The 22,487-nt window shown below is 36.6% G+C and overlaps 1 protein-coding gene across 1 annotated transcript in view; it reads left to right on the forward strand.

The window, feature by feature from the left end:
• Ctnna3 (catenin alpha 3) overlaps positions 1-22,487 on the forward strand; it is a 1,456,883-nt gene that overhangs the window by 922,438 nt on the left and 511,958 nt on the right. The window contains exon 10 of the mRNA XM_051153175.1: positions 19,362-19,454. Coding sequence (XP_051009132.1) covers positions 19,362-19,454 — 93 coding nt within the window. The remainder of the gene's footprint in view (positions 1-19,361; positions 19,455-22,487) is intronic.

The following is a 22,487-nucleotide window of genomic DNA, read 5'->3' on the forward strand; positions in this document are numbered from 1 at the left end:
TACAAGGTCGTTTTACTCATGGAGAGCAAAGGGCCTGTCTTTCTATATACTTGTTTTTCACCATCTACCTAACAATCTTCAAAATTTCAATGAATTATTCTCTTATGTTGTATCTTGGCAGGTAGCGTGTTAGCCAATTGACATGAGGTTTTACACTATCATTCAAATTTTACATTATAAATAGTTCTATATATTTGGGGCCTTTACCCCTAAAGTCTTTTATTTATTTATTTTTTTTTTTTTTTTTTAATTTTTTTTTTTTATTAATTTATTCTTGTTACATCTCAATGTTTATCCCATCCCTTGTATCCTCCCATTCCTCCCCCCCCCATTTTCCCATTATTCCCCTCCCCTATGACTGTTCCTGAGGGGGATTACGTCCCCCTATATATTCTCATAGGGTATCAAGTCTCTTCTTGGCTACTTGCTGTCCTTCCTCTGAGTGCCACCAGGTCTCCCCCTCCAGGGGACATGGTCAAATGTGAGGCACCAGAGTATGTGAGAAAGTCGTATCACACTCTCCACTCAACTGTGGAGAATATTCTGACCATTGGCTAGATCTGGGAAGGGGTTTAAAGTTTACCTCCTGTATTGTCCTTGGCTGGTGCCTTAGTTTGAGCGGGACCCCTGGGCCCAAATCTGCCTATCATATTGTTCTACTTGTAGATTTCTAGGACCCTCTGGATCCTTTTATTTTGCTGTTCTCCCATGCGTCTCTCATTTAGAGTCCCAATAGGATGCCTTCCCCTCTGTCCCAGTTTCCTGGTAAGTGAAGGCTTTCGTGGGACATGCCCCTTGGGCTAGTATGCAGATATAAGTGAGTATATACCATTTGATTCTTTCTGCTTCTGGGTTAACTCACTCATTATGATCATTTCTAGCTCAATCCATTTATCCACAAATTTCGGGAATTCCTTGTTTTTAATAGCTGAGTAGTATTCCATAGTGTATATGTACCACAGTTTCTTTATCCACTCTTCTACTGAGGGACTTTATTTAAAGAACAGGAACTATTTGTTTCCAAAGCATTTACTCTTTAAGTGTCTAAGTCTCCATTTTTATTTTGCTTTGGATTTTTGTTGATATAGGGTCTCACTCTGTAACCTAGCTGTCCAGGGACTTAGGCTGACCTCATACTGGTGGCAATTCTCCTGCTTCAGCCTCTCCTGAGTATTAGGATTATTGACATGAGCCATCATATCTGGCTTGCTCCCATCCCTTTTTGTCAAATACATTTTATTTTTTTCCAGGTGGCACAAAGCAAATACATAAATATATTTTACATAAATATGTCTTCTGCAGCAACATGTTTAATGGACATAATGTATTTTAAAACAACAATATGTAAATATCAATTTACTGAAAAAATCATTGGTCCCACATACAGTGTTAAAATGTGTGCACAGGATAGGTATCCCATAAGTTTAATTGATAAAGAAGATTCATCAGTCACAATAAATAGTTAAAGATAACCAAAAATCCTTTGCTTTCTGTTCACATCCTCCCCGCTGAAGCCCTCCACAGCCTTCACTCTCTCCTTTACCCTAGAATCGCAAGCCCCTATTTCTTTATTAAGTTGATGTAAGGTTCAGTCTTTTTTTCATTAATTTATTTAATCTCTTTATAGTCTAGTCACAGCCCTTCCCTCCTCTCCTCCCAGTCCCACCCTTACACTCCCTTTCCTTCTTGAAAGAACAATTTTCAACTTCATATGGAAAAAAAAAAAACCTAGGATAGCTAAAACCCCCTGTGCAATAAAAGAACTTCTGGAGGTATCACCATCCCTGATTTCAAGCTGTACTACAAAGCAATAGTAATAAAAACCATACGATATTAGTATAAAAACAGACAAGTTTATAATAGGATCAAACTGAAGACCCAGAAATAAACCCACCCACGTTATAGACACTTGCTTTTTGATAAAGAAGCTAAAACCACAAAATGGAAAAAAGGAAGCATCATCAACAAATGGTGCTGGTCTAACTGGATGTCTGCATGTAAAAGAATGCAAATAGATCCATATTTACCACCCTCTACAAAACTCAAGCCCCAAGTGCATGATAAATAAATAGATAAATAAATAAAGCGAGTATTTCTTTTGTCTCTGCTGTCCCACTGAATGTACTGAGATTAATGAAAAATGTATAGCTATGCTTGGTTTCTCACATGGGATCTGGGAATCCAAAGTCAGTTCTTCACTCTACTGAAGTGAAGATTCCTCCATATCAAGGCATGTCCCCAAGCCATGCCTCACACTTTAAATATATCTTGAAATGAAGAAAACATTCAAGGAGCCTGTACAGTCTTTGTAATAGCCCCACTTCTCTCTCTCCCTCCCTCCCTCCCTCTCTCTCTCTCTTTCTCTCTCTCTCTCACACACACACACACACACATACACACACACACTTTTATGCATATATATGCTTTCACATACCTTCTTTTTCAATGTGTTTTACATTATATGCATTTATTCCTAGGTAAAGAGCCTGTATCTGGTATTATAACTCTACTGAACATTATGACTTACCTGCCCATTCCCAGTTTTCTTGAAGTTATAAATAAATTCCTCCAAAGAAAAGAGTTGCATAGACAATTGTTGGAAAAGCCTCCCAATTAAAAGTTTTCAATCAACTGATTGTCAACTGTGATTCTTCAAAGAGACCTGATCTTTCATGAAAGTAAGGAATGCATCTGTCTGGCCATGAATTTATTGATTTATGAGAGTATGAGGTCTTGCTGTCTCAGCCATATTGAGTTTACACATAAGTTTACACATATCCAGTTCAATTAGCTGTAATATGTGACAACTTCTGTATTCACAAGTTTGTTTGAGTAGAACATGAACAAAACATATTGGTTCAGAATTACTTTCTCTGAAATACACAATCTTCATTACGTCTTCTCTCTATATTAAAATCACTTCTTTCTGTGTATGCCACATGAAACATTAGTCACTATCATGTAGTTGTAAAGTTTGATATTGATTTCAATGATAATGAAGACTAATTATTGTATTCTTGACATCTTCATTTTATATGCTGTCCCTATTAATAAAATTTTACTGGATTTTTCTGCTTTGCTTTCATGCTTCACTTTAGGAGACAACAAACTATGGTGCTGTTTTGTAAAAATCATTTGATCTTGTCCTTAATTTATGGCTTAGATTCTTTTACCTCTTTGGTCATCACGTGGGTTTTATTTAGTACTATTTATTATATTAAATTTGCTTGGCAAGCAGCACATACTTTTGTTTTTAGAGTGGTGATTCTAAGGTGAATAATAGCTTAATTTAGAGAGAGATGCTGAAAAACAGTATAGCTGATTTTAGCCCTGTAATTTACATCCACATCACTGTGGGGTATGTGCATTCATACATAGCCAAACATTCTTCCAAAATAAAGAAAACAGGATCTATTTGGGTTGATGAGACTTTTAACCAGCATATATTTCACACCTCTATGTGAACTATGGTTGAACCTGTGCTACCCACAGTTCTTTAAAAACAATTGTCTAAGCAGCATTGTATTGTTGTGAAGAGACACCATGACCAAGACAAAAGAAAATATTTAATTGGGAGCTTTCTTACAGTTTCAGAGGTTATTCCATTATCACAATGGCAGGAAGTATGGCAGTGTTCAGGCAGACATGGAACAAGAGAATTAGTTGAGAGTTCTGCATCCTGACCTGTAAGCAGAGAAAGAGACCCTGAGCATGGCAAGGAATTATGTATTCAAAGCCCACCCACTCTCCCAGAGCTGTACTTCCTCCAGCAGGGTCACACCTCCTAAGCCTTCTAATCCTTTCAAATAGCACCACTCCCCAGTGACTAAACATTCAAATATATGAGCCTGTGGGGGCCATTTCTATTGAATACATCACATATCACTCCCTGGCCCTAAGGGCTTGTAGATAGATCGTGATAGAAAAATGCGTTAAACCCAACTTCAAAACTCTCCATAATCTCCCACACTCTTACACCCTTTAAAAAGTCCAAACATTAAGTGTGTTCTGAAACTCATGGCAGTCTCTTAACTGTAATCCCCTGTAAAAACAAAATAAAACAAACAAACAAACAAACAAAAAACCCAAAAAGCAGATCACATACTTCCAATGTATAATAGTATAGAACATACATTACCATTCCTAAAGGAAGGAAAGGGAGCATAGCTAGGATTTACTGAAGCAAAGCAAGACCAAAAATAAGCAGGGCAGACTCCAAGTTCTGCATCTCCATGTCTGTTTTCAGTTCTCTAGCCACTTTCAGGTTTATTGTCTGCAACAAACTTTCCACACTTGGGCTGCTTTCACACCTGGTCTGTAGCGTTCCTTGGCAGGCGTCACACAAGTATGGCATCCCCAACATCTTGAGGTCTCCAGCACAATCTAGCTTTCACTGTCACAGGTTCACACAATGGCCCCTCTGAACTTTCATACACCCCTGACATGTACCTGTGCTCAGCGGTTTCCCTCAGACGCACAGGATAACCTCGTTTGGTATTCGTGACTCTAAGTCAGAACTACGTGCTTAAAGCTACCAAGTTAAAAAGAAAAAGAAAACAATAAATAAGTAAATAAATTAGAATTTTAAAAATATAAAAAAAATTTAAGAAAGGAAGTTGGAGTTATTTTTGTTTATAATAATATGCAAAGTAGGCACAAATATGCATGCCTACAGTCCAGCACTTAACAGTTTGAAGTAACAGAATCATGAGGAAAAGGTCAGTCTGGGTTATATAGTGAGTTTTAGGCCAATCTGAACCTCACAGCAAGACTCTGTCAAAAATACAAAAGCAAAATAATATTCAGTGCCGTTTTACAGTAAGAGCCAGTTCTGAGGTTCTATGGAAGGATAGGGTAAAATAATGAACAACAATGTATTCCATATCTAAGATGACAGGGATTTGAAGATAATCGTCATAAGAAGTTGTCGATGCTTGAGGTGGTGAATAGGCTGGGAATCTGTAACTGATCTCTCTCTCTCCAGGTGGACACGAACTAACACACCCCAGTGTTCCTCCTGAACATACAAAGAGATCAGTGAAAACTTTATTTGAAGTTTAAATCGTTTAAAGGAGCAGGAAGTTTTATTCTATTTTTATGGAAATAATGTGGTTAATTACCAACAAATGTTTAGATTTCTCTTTACTTTGACAATAAAATTTTCCCACGGCCGTGCTTCTCACATGAGCAAGTATTTCTGAAAAACAGACTAGACCATGTGGCATCATTGCTCCATTTCACGTGGTAAATTCTCACAGATGAGCTGAGTTTCCTTCTATAAAGTTGGATATTTATTTTCCACTTGTTTCTTTATTGTTGGGAATCTTAGGGACACATCCTTAAAATTCCTAATCTAATAAACAAAATATGTCATTTTCTTGTTTCACTTGTATTTATTGCTTAAATCAATAGTTGATTAAAATACTTACCATACATTCATAGGATGTATACCACTTTGTGAGATATTTATGATTTTTTTATGTTCTAGTTTCCATATTCACTTCTGAATCTGTTTGTACCTATAGATAATTTTTTAGATATATAAAATATTTGTGTTCTTTTGTTCTTTCATGCAACATTTTTTAACACCAGCATTGAACATTTCTTAGAATCTGTGCCAGTCTAGTATTCTAACATGCATTGAATTCTCCTTGACATAGTTCATTAATTGAGCCATTATCGATATTTCTCCCACTGTTTTGAAAAATAACAGATTTCTACAGTTTAATTGCTAGCCTGTTGTGTTTTCCTTCAGTACTCATCATTGTTAATCTTCTTTGCTCACCTTTTATGTTCCCTTCCATTAAGCACACACACACACACATACACTCTATATATAACATATCATACACATATTAAAATTAGCCTGAGTTCAATATAGATCTTTTAATGTAATAAATGGATTTACTACAAGTTGGAGTTTTGTTTTCAAATATTGAGCCTTTTTACCCATAAATTTAATATTTTTCACTATAATTCAACCATTACTTTCCATAGTTAAAGCTAAATTAAAAGCATATGAACATAGGCACACTTGTCCATAATATTTTGGTTTCTTAATAGATTTATATTACCATGACATTTACAGTACTGGTTACCACTACAAAAGTAAATTTTTGTCAAAACTTTGCTTTTGATTCTACCAGATATAAAAAAAATGTATTCTCCCCATGTTCCTCTTGCATAATTCAATGATGCTAAACCATTGGTAGTAAAAACATACTTTCAGATAATCTTCCATACTTTAGGAAGAACCATTGGTTGTTGGGAATAAAAAAATCATTATTCCTTCTTTCTTTAACACACACACACACACACACACACACACACACACACACACACACACATATATGTATTAAACTTTTAGAATCATTTTAATTTATTAACTCCCTGTCTGAAATACAGGTCAACTTCAGTAATAATGGAGCCCTTATCTTAAGGTTTACAATGTTGACACTTTATTTTTTTTAACTATACTTGTATATGGGGAAGGGACCTATGTAATTGCCTGAGAAGTACAGAGACATCAGAAACCTGGAACTGGAGTCACAGGCTCTTCCAGGACTTAGGTCAGGGACTGAAGTTGTGTCCTCTGAACTCTTGTCCTTAGTATATGCGCTTAGCCACTGAGGAATGTCTTCTGCACAAGGGCAGATACTGTTACTATCTTCTGTAACTGTGTTTATGTATCAGAGTTGTGATTGTGTATATATGAGAGCGTGGACGTTGGTGTATGTGTATTAGTGTGTGTTTGTGCATGTGCATGTGACTAGGTTTTTGTATATCTTAGATTAGGTTCTCCTAAGTGGCGTACTCTGGCCTTGAATACATATCCTCTTAATCTGGCCTCCCAAATTCTGGGGAAACAGGTCTATTCTTTAGGTTTGGCTTGACTATTTATCATCACACTTACTGTAAGTCTGTTCACTTTAGTATAGCTTTAGTAATGGTAGATTTACATTTGCCAAATGCTTTTCAAAACTTAAACTCTGTTTAGTTCTGTACCCCATTGGTGGTGTTTAATTTCTTGAGTTCTTTATATATTTTGGATATTAGCCCTTTGTCGGATGTAGGGTTGGTGAAGATCTTTTCCCAGTCTGTAGGGTGTTGTTTTGTTCTGTTGAAAGTGTCCTTTGCTTTACAAAAGCTTTTCAGTTTCATGAGGTCCCATTTATTAATTTTAGATCTTAGAGCCTGAGCTGTTGGTGTTCTGTTCAGGAAGTCGTCTCCTGTGCAGTGAGTTAAGGCTCTTTCCCCACTTTTTCTTCTAACAGATTTAGTGTGTCTTGTTCTATGTTGAAGTCTTTAATCCATTTGGACTTCAGTCTTTTTAAGGGTGATAGATATGGTTCTATTTTCATTTTTCTACATGTAGCCATCCAGTTAGACCAACACAATTTGTTGAAGATGCTATACTTTTTCCATTGTATGGATTTGGCTTCTTTGTCAAAAATCTAGTATTCATGAATGTGTGGGTTTATTTTTAGGTCTTTGCTTGCATTCCATTGATCAGCTTCCTATTTCCATGCTAGTATCATGTTGTTTTGATTAATGTTGCTCTATAGTACAGCTTGAGATCCTGGATGGAGATTCCTCCAGAAGATCTTCTACTGTACATGACTGTTTTAGCTGTTCTGGGTTATTGTTTTTCCATATGAGATTGAGAATTGATCTTTCAAGGTTGGTAAAGAATTGCAGGCTGTATAGGATAATTAAGTTATACAAGTCAATTGTTGATCAAATCATGGTCATATCAATTACTAGTCTACTTTTATCACAAGAATACACATCCTAGGTATAGATAGATATGGTTCTATAGAAAAATAAGGTAAAATATATAGGGTCTTCAAAAACCTCAGAGACATATAGAATATGGCATTTGAAGATGTTTTTATTATTTTAAAGATTCATTTACCATGAAATAGTTTAACTCCTGGCAACACCCAGCCCACCTCAAAGAAGATGAAGGGCATCTAAGAGCCTCCTTATGGAGATGGCTTCAAATGTGGAAAACAAGCCACTGGGTAAAATGTCCTCATTCCTACCACAGACAAAATTCTGCCTAAAATTCAGCAAGTTGGATGCAGGCAGAGTCAGCAGCCAAACTCTACCAAGACAGGGTAAACAAGTCCTCAATAATTCCTGCCTCACAAATATGTCTGTCATAAAAATTGGCCTGGAAGGCTGAAGATGATGCTCCAATGTTATAGAGAGTTTTGGGTGACTGTTCAGGTAGCAAACTGTATCTGTCATCTTCTCATTTGGAAAGCTACTAACCTGCACTCCTGGCATACTCAGGTAATCAATTTTATTCCTTCTCAAGTCTTTGATGCAATTGAAGACCAGACAGTTTAGTTGTACAATTAAGCTTAGTCGTTCAGGGGTTAAGACGTTTTTAGGTCTAGATAGATGTTTTAAATTGATAATGATAGATACTGATTTACATTCAGAATTTTAGATGCATCAAGACAAAGATGTTTTTTTCAAGGCTGTCAAATACAAATAGCCAAAACACTAAGATGCTGTGGTTAATTTCCCAATATGGTCTAATAATGTTTATTATTAGGACTATAATTATTATTACAGCAGAATTTTCTGATCCACTAGCATTCAATTGATACACAGACACCTGTTATATTTTAAAATAGCCTTAATTAACCTGGGGCAAGGCAAGTATTAATCCCCTATACTAGTTCCCATAGTGGCACAGGTATCCCATACCTGCCCCAATTCCATGCCATCTGCTTCTGATAATTTCTATCAGGCTACCTCCCATCCATAACCCCATATACTTACTAATGTTCTTCATCTGAGCCAAATCCTCCATCCATGCTGGCCATGTGCTCCATTCAATCCACGCTAGCCATGTATGTCCTCCATCAATGCCAGCCATTTGCTTCTCTTCCACCTAACCCATGGCAGCCTTCCTTCTTCTCTCTTCTTCTCCCATCTCTCTTCCTCCCAAGATTCTCTCTGTCTCCCCCAGCCCTGAAACCTTAGCCATAGGTATCCCATTTGCCCTGCCCAGGTGTGATGGCCTTTTATTGGTCAAACAGGTTAGGCTCTTAGGCAAGGAACAGATGGAGCTCAAAGACAGCAAGCATCAGTTAGCATCAAAATACACAAGAAGAACCTCCAGCACTAAGAATGTAGCATTTATACAATTCTTCATTATTTCTTGGTTCTCCTTGCTGCACGTAGTTTATTGTATACATGTGTAATAATATAAATGTATATGTAAAAAAAGAAAAAAAATCTTAAACTCTAGGAAAGTTGTATTGTTTTGTGTTCTAATCATAGGATAAGTTGCATTTCACAATTTCACAGTTATTTTTAGTTGTCTAATATTTTATTCATAAATTTCGTTGAAATTAATATCAGAATTCCATATAGATTTTGCCATTGCCTAATTTCTATCTAACTTTGTTAACCATAGCACATTAAGGAAGGAGAAATGGTTGGAATGAAAGGAGGCCTAGACATAATATCAATCTGTGCTTCATCCTGTAGATAAATAACCAATGGTAGAGAAGTTAGGTGGTTACATTCGCAAACTGTTACAGGATTATGGAATTCATCATTCATATAATTTTTGAGGCATCTTAAAAAGCCATGTTCAAGGGAACTTGAAGTTTCTTCATGTGCTGGCTCATTTGTATGTCAAATTGGCACAAGCTGTAGTCATCTAAGAGACCAGGATCTCAATTGAGAAATTGCCTCTCTGAGTAACAATTGATTTAGGAGGGCCCAGTCTATTGCGGAGGTCCATCCCTGGCCTGGTGGTCCTCTGTTCTATAAGAAAGCAGGCTGTACAAGTCATGGGGAGCAAGCCAGTCAGCAGCACTCTTCCATGGCTTCTACGTTAGCCCCTGCCTCCAGGTTCCTGCCCTGCTTGCGTTCTAGTACTGACTTTCTTTGATGATGCATAGCAATGTGTCAGCAAAAGAAGCCCTTTCCTCCCCACATTGCTTCATGTTTTGTCATAGCAACAATAATGCTAAGACACTTGGCGATAGTTTATCTGGGTGGGATCCTTGGCAGGGTCATCTCTTAGACATTCCTTAGCCTTTAGCTTCCCACTGTGCTTCTTAGCCTAGAGCTTGAGAGACAGAAGCTTTTTCACATCTATTCTAATAGACTGTACTTCTTAAGATTCATTTCTCATGTCATCCTGTTAGTCCAGTAGGGAAAGGCACTAGGCCCGAGGACTTGAATTCATACCCCAGAATTCACTTGTAGGAGGGAAAAAATGATACCCACAAATTTTCCTCTGTCCTCCACAGGCATTCCATGAGGCATGTGTGTCATTCTCCAGGCACAAATTAAACCAATAAATAAGGAAATTATAACAAAATTAATTCTATTGTTACTGATTTAAAAAAAATTTCACTAGCTGTTCCCAACCTGCTTCATAGTCATATAATCAATATTTATTACTTGGTAAAATGATTACCTGAACCTTGCCAATTTCATTGATAGCAAAATTCTATAAATTAAATATTATATATAACTCCTAATAGTTTTTAGTTAGTGCCAAGGCTAGCATAACAGTACTAAAACAGTAGAGGAAGAGCTGACCTGTCTAGCTGGAAGTTTATTTGGGGCCTATAATCAGAGATCCCCAATCAGCTCCTGCATTCTCAGACTCAGCTACAGGCCTCGGAGCTTGGTTTCCTTGGCAGCAAAGGATGCACTGTATCCTGAAAGGACACTAAAGTCCTTGGGATGTGGACAGGAGTCACTGTGCTTCGTGTGTCTGCCACACTCACCAGCATTTGGTATCTACATCAGGCCCCTTGAAGAGTTATTTTACTCAATGAAAATATAAATAAATTAAGAGCTAGATTGGGAGCTGTTCATTAGTTCTCAGTTTGATGGTTTAAGTTAAAATAGGTGCCTCACATTTGACCATGTCCCCTGGAGGGGGAGACCTGGTGGCACTCAGAGGAAGGACAGCAAGTAGCCAAGAAGAGACTTGATACCCTATGAGAATATATAGGGGGACATAATCCCCCTCAGGAACAGTCATAGGGGAGGGGAATAATGGGAAAATGGGGGGAGGGGAGGAATGGGAGGATACAAGGGATGGGATAAACATTGAGATGTAACAAGAATAAATTAATAAAAAATAAATAAAAAATAAAAAATAAAAACAAAATTTAAAAAAAAAACTTGAAAGAAGCCACTAAACAGGTCTTGTAAATATGAAGGGCAGAAAAGAAGAAAAGCCTGTAGCTTTTCCCTGAATGTTACCTATCTGAGATTTGTCCAACATTGCAGGGATGCTCAAAGGGAAATTTTACTCTCCATTCTCTCTTGCACTGAATTTCTATCATTGTATCTTCCATCCAGCCTTCATTTTTCTTTCTCTCTCTTTCTTCATCTGAGAAGACGGCATATTGTTAACATAACTGCCTCATGTATCCATTCATGTACTCTTTCTTTGAAAAGCTGTTTATTGTTTGGATACCGAATGTCAGGTAGCAGACAATGGAGGTTAACAATGAGCAAGCTTAAGAGGGGTCCTGTCCCTATGGAAGCTGGCACACTTGCCCCTCATCAAATAAACACCTGGCCAGTTGTGTTCAAGGTCAGCATAATCTATATAGCCAGTTCCATGCCACCCTATCTAAACACACACACACACACACACACACACACACACACACACACACACACACACACACGCACACCAGACAAAACAAAACAAAACAACAACAGATAAGAAAACAAAATTACACTCAGAGAATGTGTCTTTACAAACTCGGGATTATGCTCCAAAGGAAAGTCCTACTTTACGTAGGTTGAGATTCCAAGTATGAGATGGGATATAATACCAGTAAAAACAAAACAAGCTTTCTAAGGTAAGACTTCTGAGCAAAGTTCTGATGGACAGTGACTCACATATCTAAGGGTTCACACACAACAGTGAGGAAGAAGAAATCATTATCAACCAGGAAGAAAACAGACACAAATATCCACTGAAAGGAGGGCACATTAGTGTCTAAAATTGTGCATAACCAGCTAAAATAAAGTTTCAAAGGTATACATAATGAATATTGGCTTGGAATACATAGTCTTTTAATAAATTTTATCATAAAAAATTCCAAACCAAAAAAACAAAACAAAACAAAACAAAAAACAATGTACATGGTGCTAGAGAGATAGCTCAGCATTAAAATACACTGACTGCCCTTCCAGATGACCTAGGCTCAGTTCCCAGCATTCACATGGTAGCTGACAACTGCCTGTAACTCCAGTTCCAAGGAATCTCATACCCTCTTTTTTCCTCTTCAGTTACTGCACACACATACATGCAGCAAAACAGTCATATCCCTAAAAATAAATAAATCTAAAAGAATTGAATATGTTCAAATAACCAAAAACATCACATACCAAAATTACCCAGACTTTACAATTCAATGAACTTCTATATAATAGGAACAAACATTCAGAAAAGAAGATGTAAACTTCCATTAAATTTTACACTGTCAGTATCAAATAGATTTTATACATGGGCCCATCATCAAAAACAAACAAACAAAAATCAATGACCGATTTAGAACTAGAAAAACAATTAGCTTTCTGTTCTCTCCCATAACTCATGTTTATTGACTGCTCAGTCCTTCCTCATTCTTTACATTTAGTCTTTCTTGTTCTAATTCTTCATGCTGTACTATACCCATATGTACATTTGTTATGCATAATTTTATAGGAAAGAAGATATGGTACAGGAATGAGGAAATGATGTTGAGAAGACCAAATTTGCATTTAAAAATATTGGATATTAGCTGCATGTGTTCTTTCTATATATAATATTTTTATATATTTGAGGAAATAGAGGATTGGTATATATGCACACACATGTATTATAAAAGTATAATTGCTCATAAAAAACTATAAAATTGGATATAAGTGTGTGTGTGTATGTGTGTGTGTTGTTCAGGTGTCCTGTTGTCTACCTTGAGTCACAAGTTCCTGGAACTACTTTTCATTTTAGGCAAACACACTAAGAAGTAAGAACATGGCTCTCTGTGTGGCTGAACGAGTGGGTACTTATAAAGGTGCTTAAATTACCTCTGCACTTGCTAACACAATAACATGCCTTGCAAACCTCTCTCCTGCTGTTCATGATGTCACAGTGTAACCGAGAGTGTGGCTTACCTACCCTATATGTGGTGCCTCATAAAAAATATCCTCTTCTCACTATGTCATAAATATTGCTATCTTTAATACTCTTCTGAGAATAGTTGTCCCTCTTTAATCATATTCAATTATAATTGATAAATTAATGAATTCCTAATTAACATCTTAACTATACGGCTGTATATTAGTTATGCCTTCTGATATAATGTGTCAAAACTTTTCACTATTCAATCTAACTCTCACTGCCTCCCACCAATAAAAGAAATAAGATAATAACCAAAAGGAAAAAAAATTTTCCAGCATAGTTCCTGTTAGTGATTTAGCCACTGATTTTGAAATTTTGATACTCAATGTTTCCAAGAGCTCTGAGAGGCTTCCTCTCTCTTTGTGCATCATTGTAAAGGCTTTTGTGAGATTTCATTTCTTCCACAACGAGAAGGAAGCCCAGATCTGCCTCCTCACTACAAGGGCTGAATTTGATAAATGCGAAGAAAGTACCCATCCAGGCTGATGTCAGTTCAAGACAGTTCACTTAATACCCCACAGCCTTTGTTTCCTTGGGTTCTTCCTCCACAATCTGAAGAAATGGCACTTAGTTTTAATGTTCACATTGTGACCAGTTAGGATGTTTTATAATCAAGAAGTTGCAACAATAGAAGAGGCCACATAATAGAGAAATCCACAGCTTCCTAGGAATAAGTTAAGTATTATTCCTATAATTGAAGAACAGAATTATTAATGTTTAGATTGAACACAATGATTCATAAACATAACGATTCAAACCCTTATTTACCTGAGCCAGTAACACTATTTTTAGGATAATTTGTTTGGCAGGAGATTAAAGGAAAAGTTTATTTTTCTTTACCTGCTCTTTATCTGACAGGCAGCTAAATATGGTTAGAAAGAATGTGATATGTGTACTGAAAGTAGAATTAAGGATTTTAACTATGGAGGTCTGAGAACTATACTTTAGGTCTTGGACTAAAGACATGGTTTTGAAACAAGATGTGAGAGATGACTTTCAAACAGAATGGATAGCTTTCTAAGTGAAAAAAAAAAGTGAGAAAGATGGCAAATAGTTTTTTTAAGACCTCAATGCTTTTTTGCGCTTTATGTATAAAATGTTCTATTAAGCACTGAGAGGTCACTGAAGAAAACTCCTATAAACACATTTATTCGTGTGTGCAGGAACTGACACATATATGCTCTTTTTAGTTTGTATCTGAGGCCAGGACAGCCAGTCCATCTAAGACTTACATCAGAAATATGGTCAGAGGTCCCCATCTATAGACACAATTATGGTGAGTCATTACTTTAAACAACATGAGGCTTGGGAATTGTTGGTGTACTAGTTTTCTAGGTCAGCACTGAGAAAATTATGTTGGCTTACCTGAGTAGGAAAACAGAGACCTTATTGGGAGACTCATAAATAAAGTCAAAATGAAAAGTTTAGAATAGGCAGAGACCAGAGCTGCTCTAGTAGGTAGGAAGTGGTGAATGCGTCCAGCCTAGGACCAAGGGATGACTAGGAGACTGACTTGACAGTCACAACCAGACATCACTACTGGCTTAGCGGAAGGGATAACAGTTCTACCCAAGTACCCCAGACTGTTGTCACCACAAGGAAATGTGGTGGCGGGGAATTTCTCTTACACTGATTTTGTTGTTTCTTGAACATTTCTTTCTATCATATTATTGTAGATTTCAGCCTATTATAGTAATCTTCAGGAAGAGTATATATCTAAGCCAACCAAAACTGGTGTGTGTGTGTGTGTGTGTGTGTGTGTGTGTGTGTGTGTGTGTGTGTGTGTGTGTGTGTGTGTGTGTGTGTGTGTGTGTGTGTGTGTTTTATACTGTGGTTGTCATTGGTTTCTGCATGTATGTCTTTCTCTCTCTTTCTCTGTACTTTTTAGCTATGTGTGTGTATTCTGTTGGGGGAGCTAGTATATCAGAATTACATGGAAACTGATTTTAAAATTCTAATACTATATCCCTTAGGTATCTTAGTTTTGTATCAAGATACCTTGACAGAAAGAAACTAAACATTTGAACAGGCATTTACTGGCCATTCTGTTGTGTTCATTTTCCTTATTCTGTAAGTTAAGGATTGCTGCTACATATTTTCTCTATGAGTGTAACTTTATATTATTTATGTGATTTGGCATTCATTGAGAGAATATTAAATTTCCTTATAAAAAGAACATTATAATTTCATAATTTGGGCGCTGTCCTGCCAGAAGAGTATGCTGCCCTGATTGACACTAAAATCTCTGTACCCAGAAGTGTTTACACAAGAGTTAAATGACCATCGGCAAGAGAAAGATTTGCATGAAGATGAAACAGTGACCTTTCTCCCCCACTGAGAGCTAGGAGCTGTGGTGATGTGTAGAGACATTGTAATTAGCTATGGGGATTGTAGACACACAATGAGGATCTCACCAAACACCCTGATGTAGTTCATGCTCCTGAAAATGAATATAACAGACAAATAGATATGCAGGAACTTCTTGGTGAAAGAATGAATGATGGATGACATTCAGCTCTGTTATGTTGCTTTTATTTCCTCAGATGAGGGAATGAGATGAGAGCCGTACCCAAGCTTCACGAGTACATGACTTGTGCTGAGCCCAGAGTGTGTCTATCTCTGTTCTAACTATTCCTATGCATAGGCCAGGAAACTTCTAGCCTCTGTGCAGTCTACAAGACCAGACCTTGAAGGATTCAGTTTCAGCTTTTGTCTTATAACCTAGGCAAGCGTCCAAGATTTACAGATAAATAAAATCACCCTGCCTAGTTCTTTCTGAACTCTGGATAGCTGATTAAACTCAACTATTCTGGTTCAAACTCCTCTCTAAGCTGACTGATTCAGTTTGGCTTCTCTTCGCTTCTGACTGAATTGTTCTGCCTCTGAACTAAGTGAGCTCCACCTACCTCAACAGCTTTTTTTTTTTTTTTCTTTTTGGTACCATTCTTGAATTAGACATTTTGTTAAATTTCTGTGAGCTTAAATTTATAACACTGTTGAGAACTTGAAAGTTATTTTATTTCTGCCATTAGCTGAGAGCCAATATGACAGAGAGACAAACAAGTGATGGAAATTTATACATGTCCAGAGCCACTGAGTCTTAAACCCTCTCCATGTGGTGTCTCATTTCCTTGCCCAGGCACCCCAGTGAGTTAGATACTGTCACCTATTTTATAGGTAACAAAACAAAATCATGGAATTTAATATCTTTCCCACAATCAGAAATCTCTTTAATTCCTAATTTTTCCTAGTGAGGTAAAAAAAATTTATGGGAAATTGTTACATAATGAAGTTTTACTTGGATTTGTGAAACATAGCCACAGTTAGATAAACAAGGAAATCAGATGTCAAAATACCTCAGGCGACTTTTACAAGATATTTTATGTACATGCTGTTTTCTTTGACAAGCAGAAAGTCACAATTATACTCTGCTTGTTTTCCTGAACAGGCACACAGAACTAATTATTATTAGAAGAAATGTAGCTTTCATTCACACATTGATGTGATTTTAGAAAACATTTCTGAGTCATTCAAATTCAAATTGTGAAAAGATTTCAATTTTACCACTCTGCTTTGTCATAGATTATTACCATAAATTAACCATGTTTGACAAACTCATGTGAAAACCTAATAGTTTTTAAAACAGTTTTTGATTGCCTGGAAAGTTGACTTGACATAGGACAGTTTTGATGAGATATTCATACATATATATGTATGCATATATATGTACATATATACCTGTCTAGCTACCTGTCTGTCATCTATCATTCATCTATCTATCTATCTATCTATCTATCTATCTATCTATCTATCATCTATCTGTCTATCTATATCTATTTTCAGTGAAAAAAATCAAAGATTAAAAATGACCTTATGACCAGTATCTTGCTAGAGACACTGAACATAAACCCAACTTCCAATTGCTTTGTATGTTCATTAGATAGTCTCATAAAAGGCAGATTCACTAATATAAACATAAAGTGTTTAAGGATAATGGTCCTTGTTATGCATCCATATAATTGTTTCTTTAATAGCATAAGGGTGGGTAAATGTCCAGATAAGAATGTCTACTTTCCAAGGGGACAAGAAAGGAAAAAGGATACGTTTTAAAGGAAACAAGTGATATGGAGAAGCAGAAGCAGCAAAGAAGACCCCTGTGTGTCCAGGTCATGTGCAGCTTCATCCCCATATAGCATGCCTACGTCCCACCCCCACAAATGGCGCCTGGTAAAGGCTAACACTGACCTAAAGGAGAGAGATCCACAGCAAAGGAAGTAAACTTGCCCCCCTCAAGACAACACCCACATTTTAAAAGGCTCCGGTAAAAAGGGAGAGGAGGTACTGGAAGAAAAAAGGGGGAAAAGTGGATGCTGGCAAGGGTGAGAGTAGCCCTGCAGAGGAAGGAAGCCAGACTCACTGACAGCGAGCTTGACTAACCATCACAAGATCCTGCGTTTGCTCCCTAGCATCAAATAAAAAACAGAAAAGACAGAATGTCTGCCTAGGATCAATTCTCTGTAAATTGAAGCTTCAGAGTAATTAGTGTTCTTCTAACTTAACTAGAAAATTCTACAAAATGTACATATTTTTAAACTTTAATGAGTGCTCAAATTTGGAAAAGTTTCACTATCAGTGAGTGAGGTGGGATAGGGGAGCAGAAACCATTGCCCTTTTCAAATAATTCACAAATGTACTAATTATGTGTCAGATGTAAAAGTTGAGGTATTGTGACCTTCAAGCCAACAAAAGGCCTTTTCAAGGAAGCCATTTTCATGTACGTTAATAAACTGAACAATGACGCCTCATGGCTAAATAATGTATGTATGTTATTTTGTCATAAATAAGAGCAAAGGAGAAATTGTTTCATCATTCACATATTAAAATGCCAGAAAGGCAAGGACTTATATCCATTCAAATTTCTGTTCATAGTCTTAAAATAGTAACCCAAAAATTGCTTATTTCCTATTTCTATAATCCTTGAAAGGTAATTTAGTTTGGACTTTAGTAACAAGATTTACAAGGTGTATATTTCCAGTGGACAAACGGAAAATCTCTAAAAAACTTTTTGTTTTTTGTTTTTTTTTTTGGGGGGGGGGAAGCATTGAAAGAGACAATGAAGTATTTTGTGTAGACCAGAAAAATACAACATGGGCTCCTGAGGTGGCTTAGAGAGTAAAGGCATCTATCAACAAACCCGAAGATTGAAGATCTGTCCCCACACCCTCATGGAGGAAGGCAAAAACTGATTTTTACAAGTTAGTTGTCCTCTGACTTCCACAAGTACATCAGGGTGTTTGCTCTCCTTGGTGCATGTGCCAACCCTCTCCCACCAATAAAATTTTAGAAAAGAAAAAAAAAAAAATACTGGTTTTCTTTACAAGCTCCCATGGTGCTAGCAATAAAAATTTTAGATAAGCTGGGGTTCAAAACAAGAGAAACTAATTGTACACCATTTCTCAGAGATATATCATGAGTCAAAGAATTCGTAAATACCAGGCTTAGGTAATGGTGATTATGATAATTATTTAAAAGAACACCCATTTCAGTGGAAGAGAGTATACATTTTAAAAAGCAGTGGTATAAAATAGATTTAGGTGTCACTAGTGCCTGAATTAAATTGGCTGTCAGAATGTCAGATAGTGTTCATTAAGTTACAGTAGAAAAGCAAGAACAGGAAATACCATTTAATTATCTTGTGTTTGTCCAGCTTGGGGGAACCCAGCATAGTTGATGTTGAATAAAACATGAATAAGATACAGCTTTGCCTAATGCAACTTAAGTGTGCATAATAGACCCCGGGGAAATAATAAAACAATTACAACCTTAAAATAAACCACAATCAAAGGAGATTCCAAGAACCTATTAGCATGCGATCCATAGATAAACTTTACCCAGTCCCATAAGAATGTCTTATTATAGGTTAGATGTTGATACCAAGAGACTATCTTAGGCTTACTGATTCACTCACCAGCATTTCCTTTTTATGTTGATTCCGTGAGGCTCTCTTTTGTTATTTAATAGTTTCTGTGAATAGTCTTATGAGGTGGGTATCAGTGATATTGGTAAAAATGTTTCTTGACATTGCATTTTTGGTAAGTGTGTCCCTGCTTTTCCTTGTCCACAATAGCAAATGTTTCTGTATTGCCTCAGTGATCCGAACTAATTTTCGTTGTTGTAACTTTTATTTAAGGTGGCAAACCTTGCTGCTTCCATGTCAACAAATGAAGATGGGATTAAAATCGTCAGAATTGCAGCCAATCACCTGGAAACCCTGTGTCCTCAGGTACAGAAACTAAGTCATCTTCTCACTCCTATAGAGCTATGCTCAGTTCTTCATACCTAATTGAGAACTATTAGAATATTTATTACAAACAAGTATTGAGTTGTTCTCAAATTGCAGCTGACTTTTTACCAGGGAAGCTGCAGCTGTTTGAGATGGTTCTATGAGATTTCAGTTAAATTTCTTTCAGCTGTCTGAAAGTGTCTAAGATCCATTGAAAATGGGCACATTCGGTCCTGATAATTAAGCGTAAGGCCTAACTCATGCTGCTAAATCTCCTTCACCTCTACTTAAAGAAATAAGGAAAAGCTGGCTTATTTTGTAAGATTTCTAAAGAAAAAGAAATAGTTCTATAATATAAATCCTAAAGTATTACAGATGAAAGGATATTATTTACTGAAAGGCATTTATTTTACAGATGAGATAATTTGATATTAGAAAAATTAAATGTTACATAGATGCTTATTTTAAACCAGAAGTCCTTTATTGTTAGCAAAGCAAGACACCGAAAAACCTTTAATAAAAGGCACAGAAAACCTCTGTATAAGGTTTTACGATTACAAACCATGTAGTGTGTTTCTTTTGGTAAGTGTTGCTGCTTTACGATTTGATTTTAGATGCTAGCTCATGGTGGTGGCAGTGACCTGTAATGTCAGCACTCCCATGCCTGAGGATCAGAAGTATGTAAGCCACTAGCCCTGGGCTATAGAGAGAGACAGCGTGTGAACAAAAATCAAACCCATATCAACAAAAGGAAGCAACCAAAGAAGATAGGGCTAGTTAAAAATGCTTTCTGGTAGTTGTTCAGCAGTTTCTTAATATCTGATGAGCAACATAATTGTAGGAAATGATTTTAGATAACTAGTGTCCTTGAAGTCAAGAATCAGAGGACATAACAGGGCAATATTGAACATCAAGCACACTTTAAAAACCTGAAAATGATGTGCATATGCCCTTCTATAAAGATCACATATAGTATAAGGAAAACACATTAAATGCTTGATTTACCTTACTGACAGTTTTATTTCTAATGCTCTTGAGGGAACAGTCAAGGTGCCTGTTTCCTTGGAATTAATGTCAATTAACAAATGACCTGGCTACCCAGCCTGCAGCAGCCATCTTCCAACTCATAATCAGTTTCTATGGAAGCTTGTGGTGAAAACGATGCTGCAGCAAGGTCTCTGAAGTGGTTGAACCCGCTGAACATCCATCAGCTGCCTCCATGGCTTCTCACCTTTCCCTGTGTGGCCAACACTTGATGCTATTATTTTTGGGACTCTCCTTTCATTTTAAATACTTTTAAGCATGTTATTGGATCGAACTGTCAATTTCCTGACTATTGGGGAGAGCGTCCTTTCCCCCCACCGGCTTGACATCTGGCATTCTAATTTTGTGACTTGTTTGTATCCTCTGCTCATTTTTCAGGGAGGAAAGCTTTGTAAAATGAACAGTTTTGTGTATTTTGTTACATGGCCGCAATCTGTTAAGATCATAACCAACCCCTAATCAAGTTCCACTCCAAGTCCTCCTGGACACCTATATTCTGTTCACAACTTGATTATTTTTTCCCACTCTTCATTTCTTTCTCCTCCTTTCCTCTTGAGTCCTGTCAGTAGTGCACATGTGTGGCTGGGTGTAATACTCTCTATCCTCTGGACCACGAGCAATCTACCATGAACCGTCACTGAAGAAAACGGACTTTTCCTTCCTCAGTTGCTATCACCTGCCAAAGGTCCTCAGTTAGAGATGGGGCCTGGTGAGCCCTACTCCATTCATATTGACTGAGTTAATCTTGTGTAGGCCTTAAGGAGGCAACCACAGCTGCAGTGGTTTCATGAGTGAACGAGTCTTGTAGTGTCCAGAAGACATGCTTTCTCAGCAGTCCTTTCCAACTGCTGGCTCTTAGATTCTTTACACTGCTTCCTCTTCAGTGTTCCCTGAGTCTTTGGTAAGACATATCCCAGTCAGGGCCAACCATAGTCACCTATTCTCCACTGCACAAACTCTCTGTATTAACTACCACCCACTGCATTAAGAAATTTGTCTGGTGAGACAAGGATGTAATGATTTACTGTAATAAAAATTATTTAGAGGGGAACTTTGATACTATATCTTGCTTTATGATTTTAAAAATTAGATTATATCTATTGTACATGGTATTGTAGTTCTTAAGAATATTTTTATATAAGTATATATTGTACTTTGACCCCATTACACTATGCTCCCCTTAATATCCTTCCCTAGTTCTGTTGGTCTTCTTAATTTCCCTAGACAGTTTACCTTCTACTTTCTTGTATTATATGCCTACATAGTTTATGTCTCAGCAGAGAATTTAGAATCTTCAAATGAAAGAAAACATGTAATCTCTGTTCTTCTGAGTCTGACTGAACTCTCAATATGACACTATCCAGTTGCATTCATTTTATATGAATGACATAGTTTCATTCTTGTTTATATCTCAGTAAAATTCCATTGTCTATTTTATACACACATATAGGTACAGATTTATAAATATTCATGTATGTGAATATAAATCAAATGGTTATTTCATTTTCTTTTCTTTTATATAATTTTCAGGAACAACTCATATATTTCATAAAAATCATGTGTTAATTTTCAAATAAAATATTAGAATACTTGAGATTTATTTTGCAGCATAATTAAGTTATTCAATCTTTTTATCAACCAACATTTATATATATATATATATATGGGAGCATCAGCTGCCAGGCCTTTCAGAGTTCTTGCATTTATATATGCTCTCAAGATTCCTCAGAATTCCAAATGTCATACATGTGCAGAAACTATCTGCATCTGGCAAAATCATGCCCCTGCCAGAGCACAAGGTAAACAATAGTCAGCAACTGTGGATAATCTGAAGCAGGCCCATATCCCATACCTGGGATTAAAAAAAAACATATTCATATAACATTTCTGTGTTTTTAAAGAAATAAAAACTCTCACTATATTTATTGGTTATTTAAATGTGTATTATTTATTTAAAAATTCCACAATTAAAAACAATCTTCTTAATGT

This window comes from Acomys russatus, chromosome 11, assembly GCF_903995435.1.
Source record: "Acomys russatus chromosome 11, mAcoRus1.1, whole genome shotgun sequence".
NCBI classification, from domain to species: domain Eukaryota; kingdom Metazoa; phylum Chordata; class Mammalia; order Rodentia; family Muridae; genus Acomys; species Acomys russatus.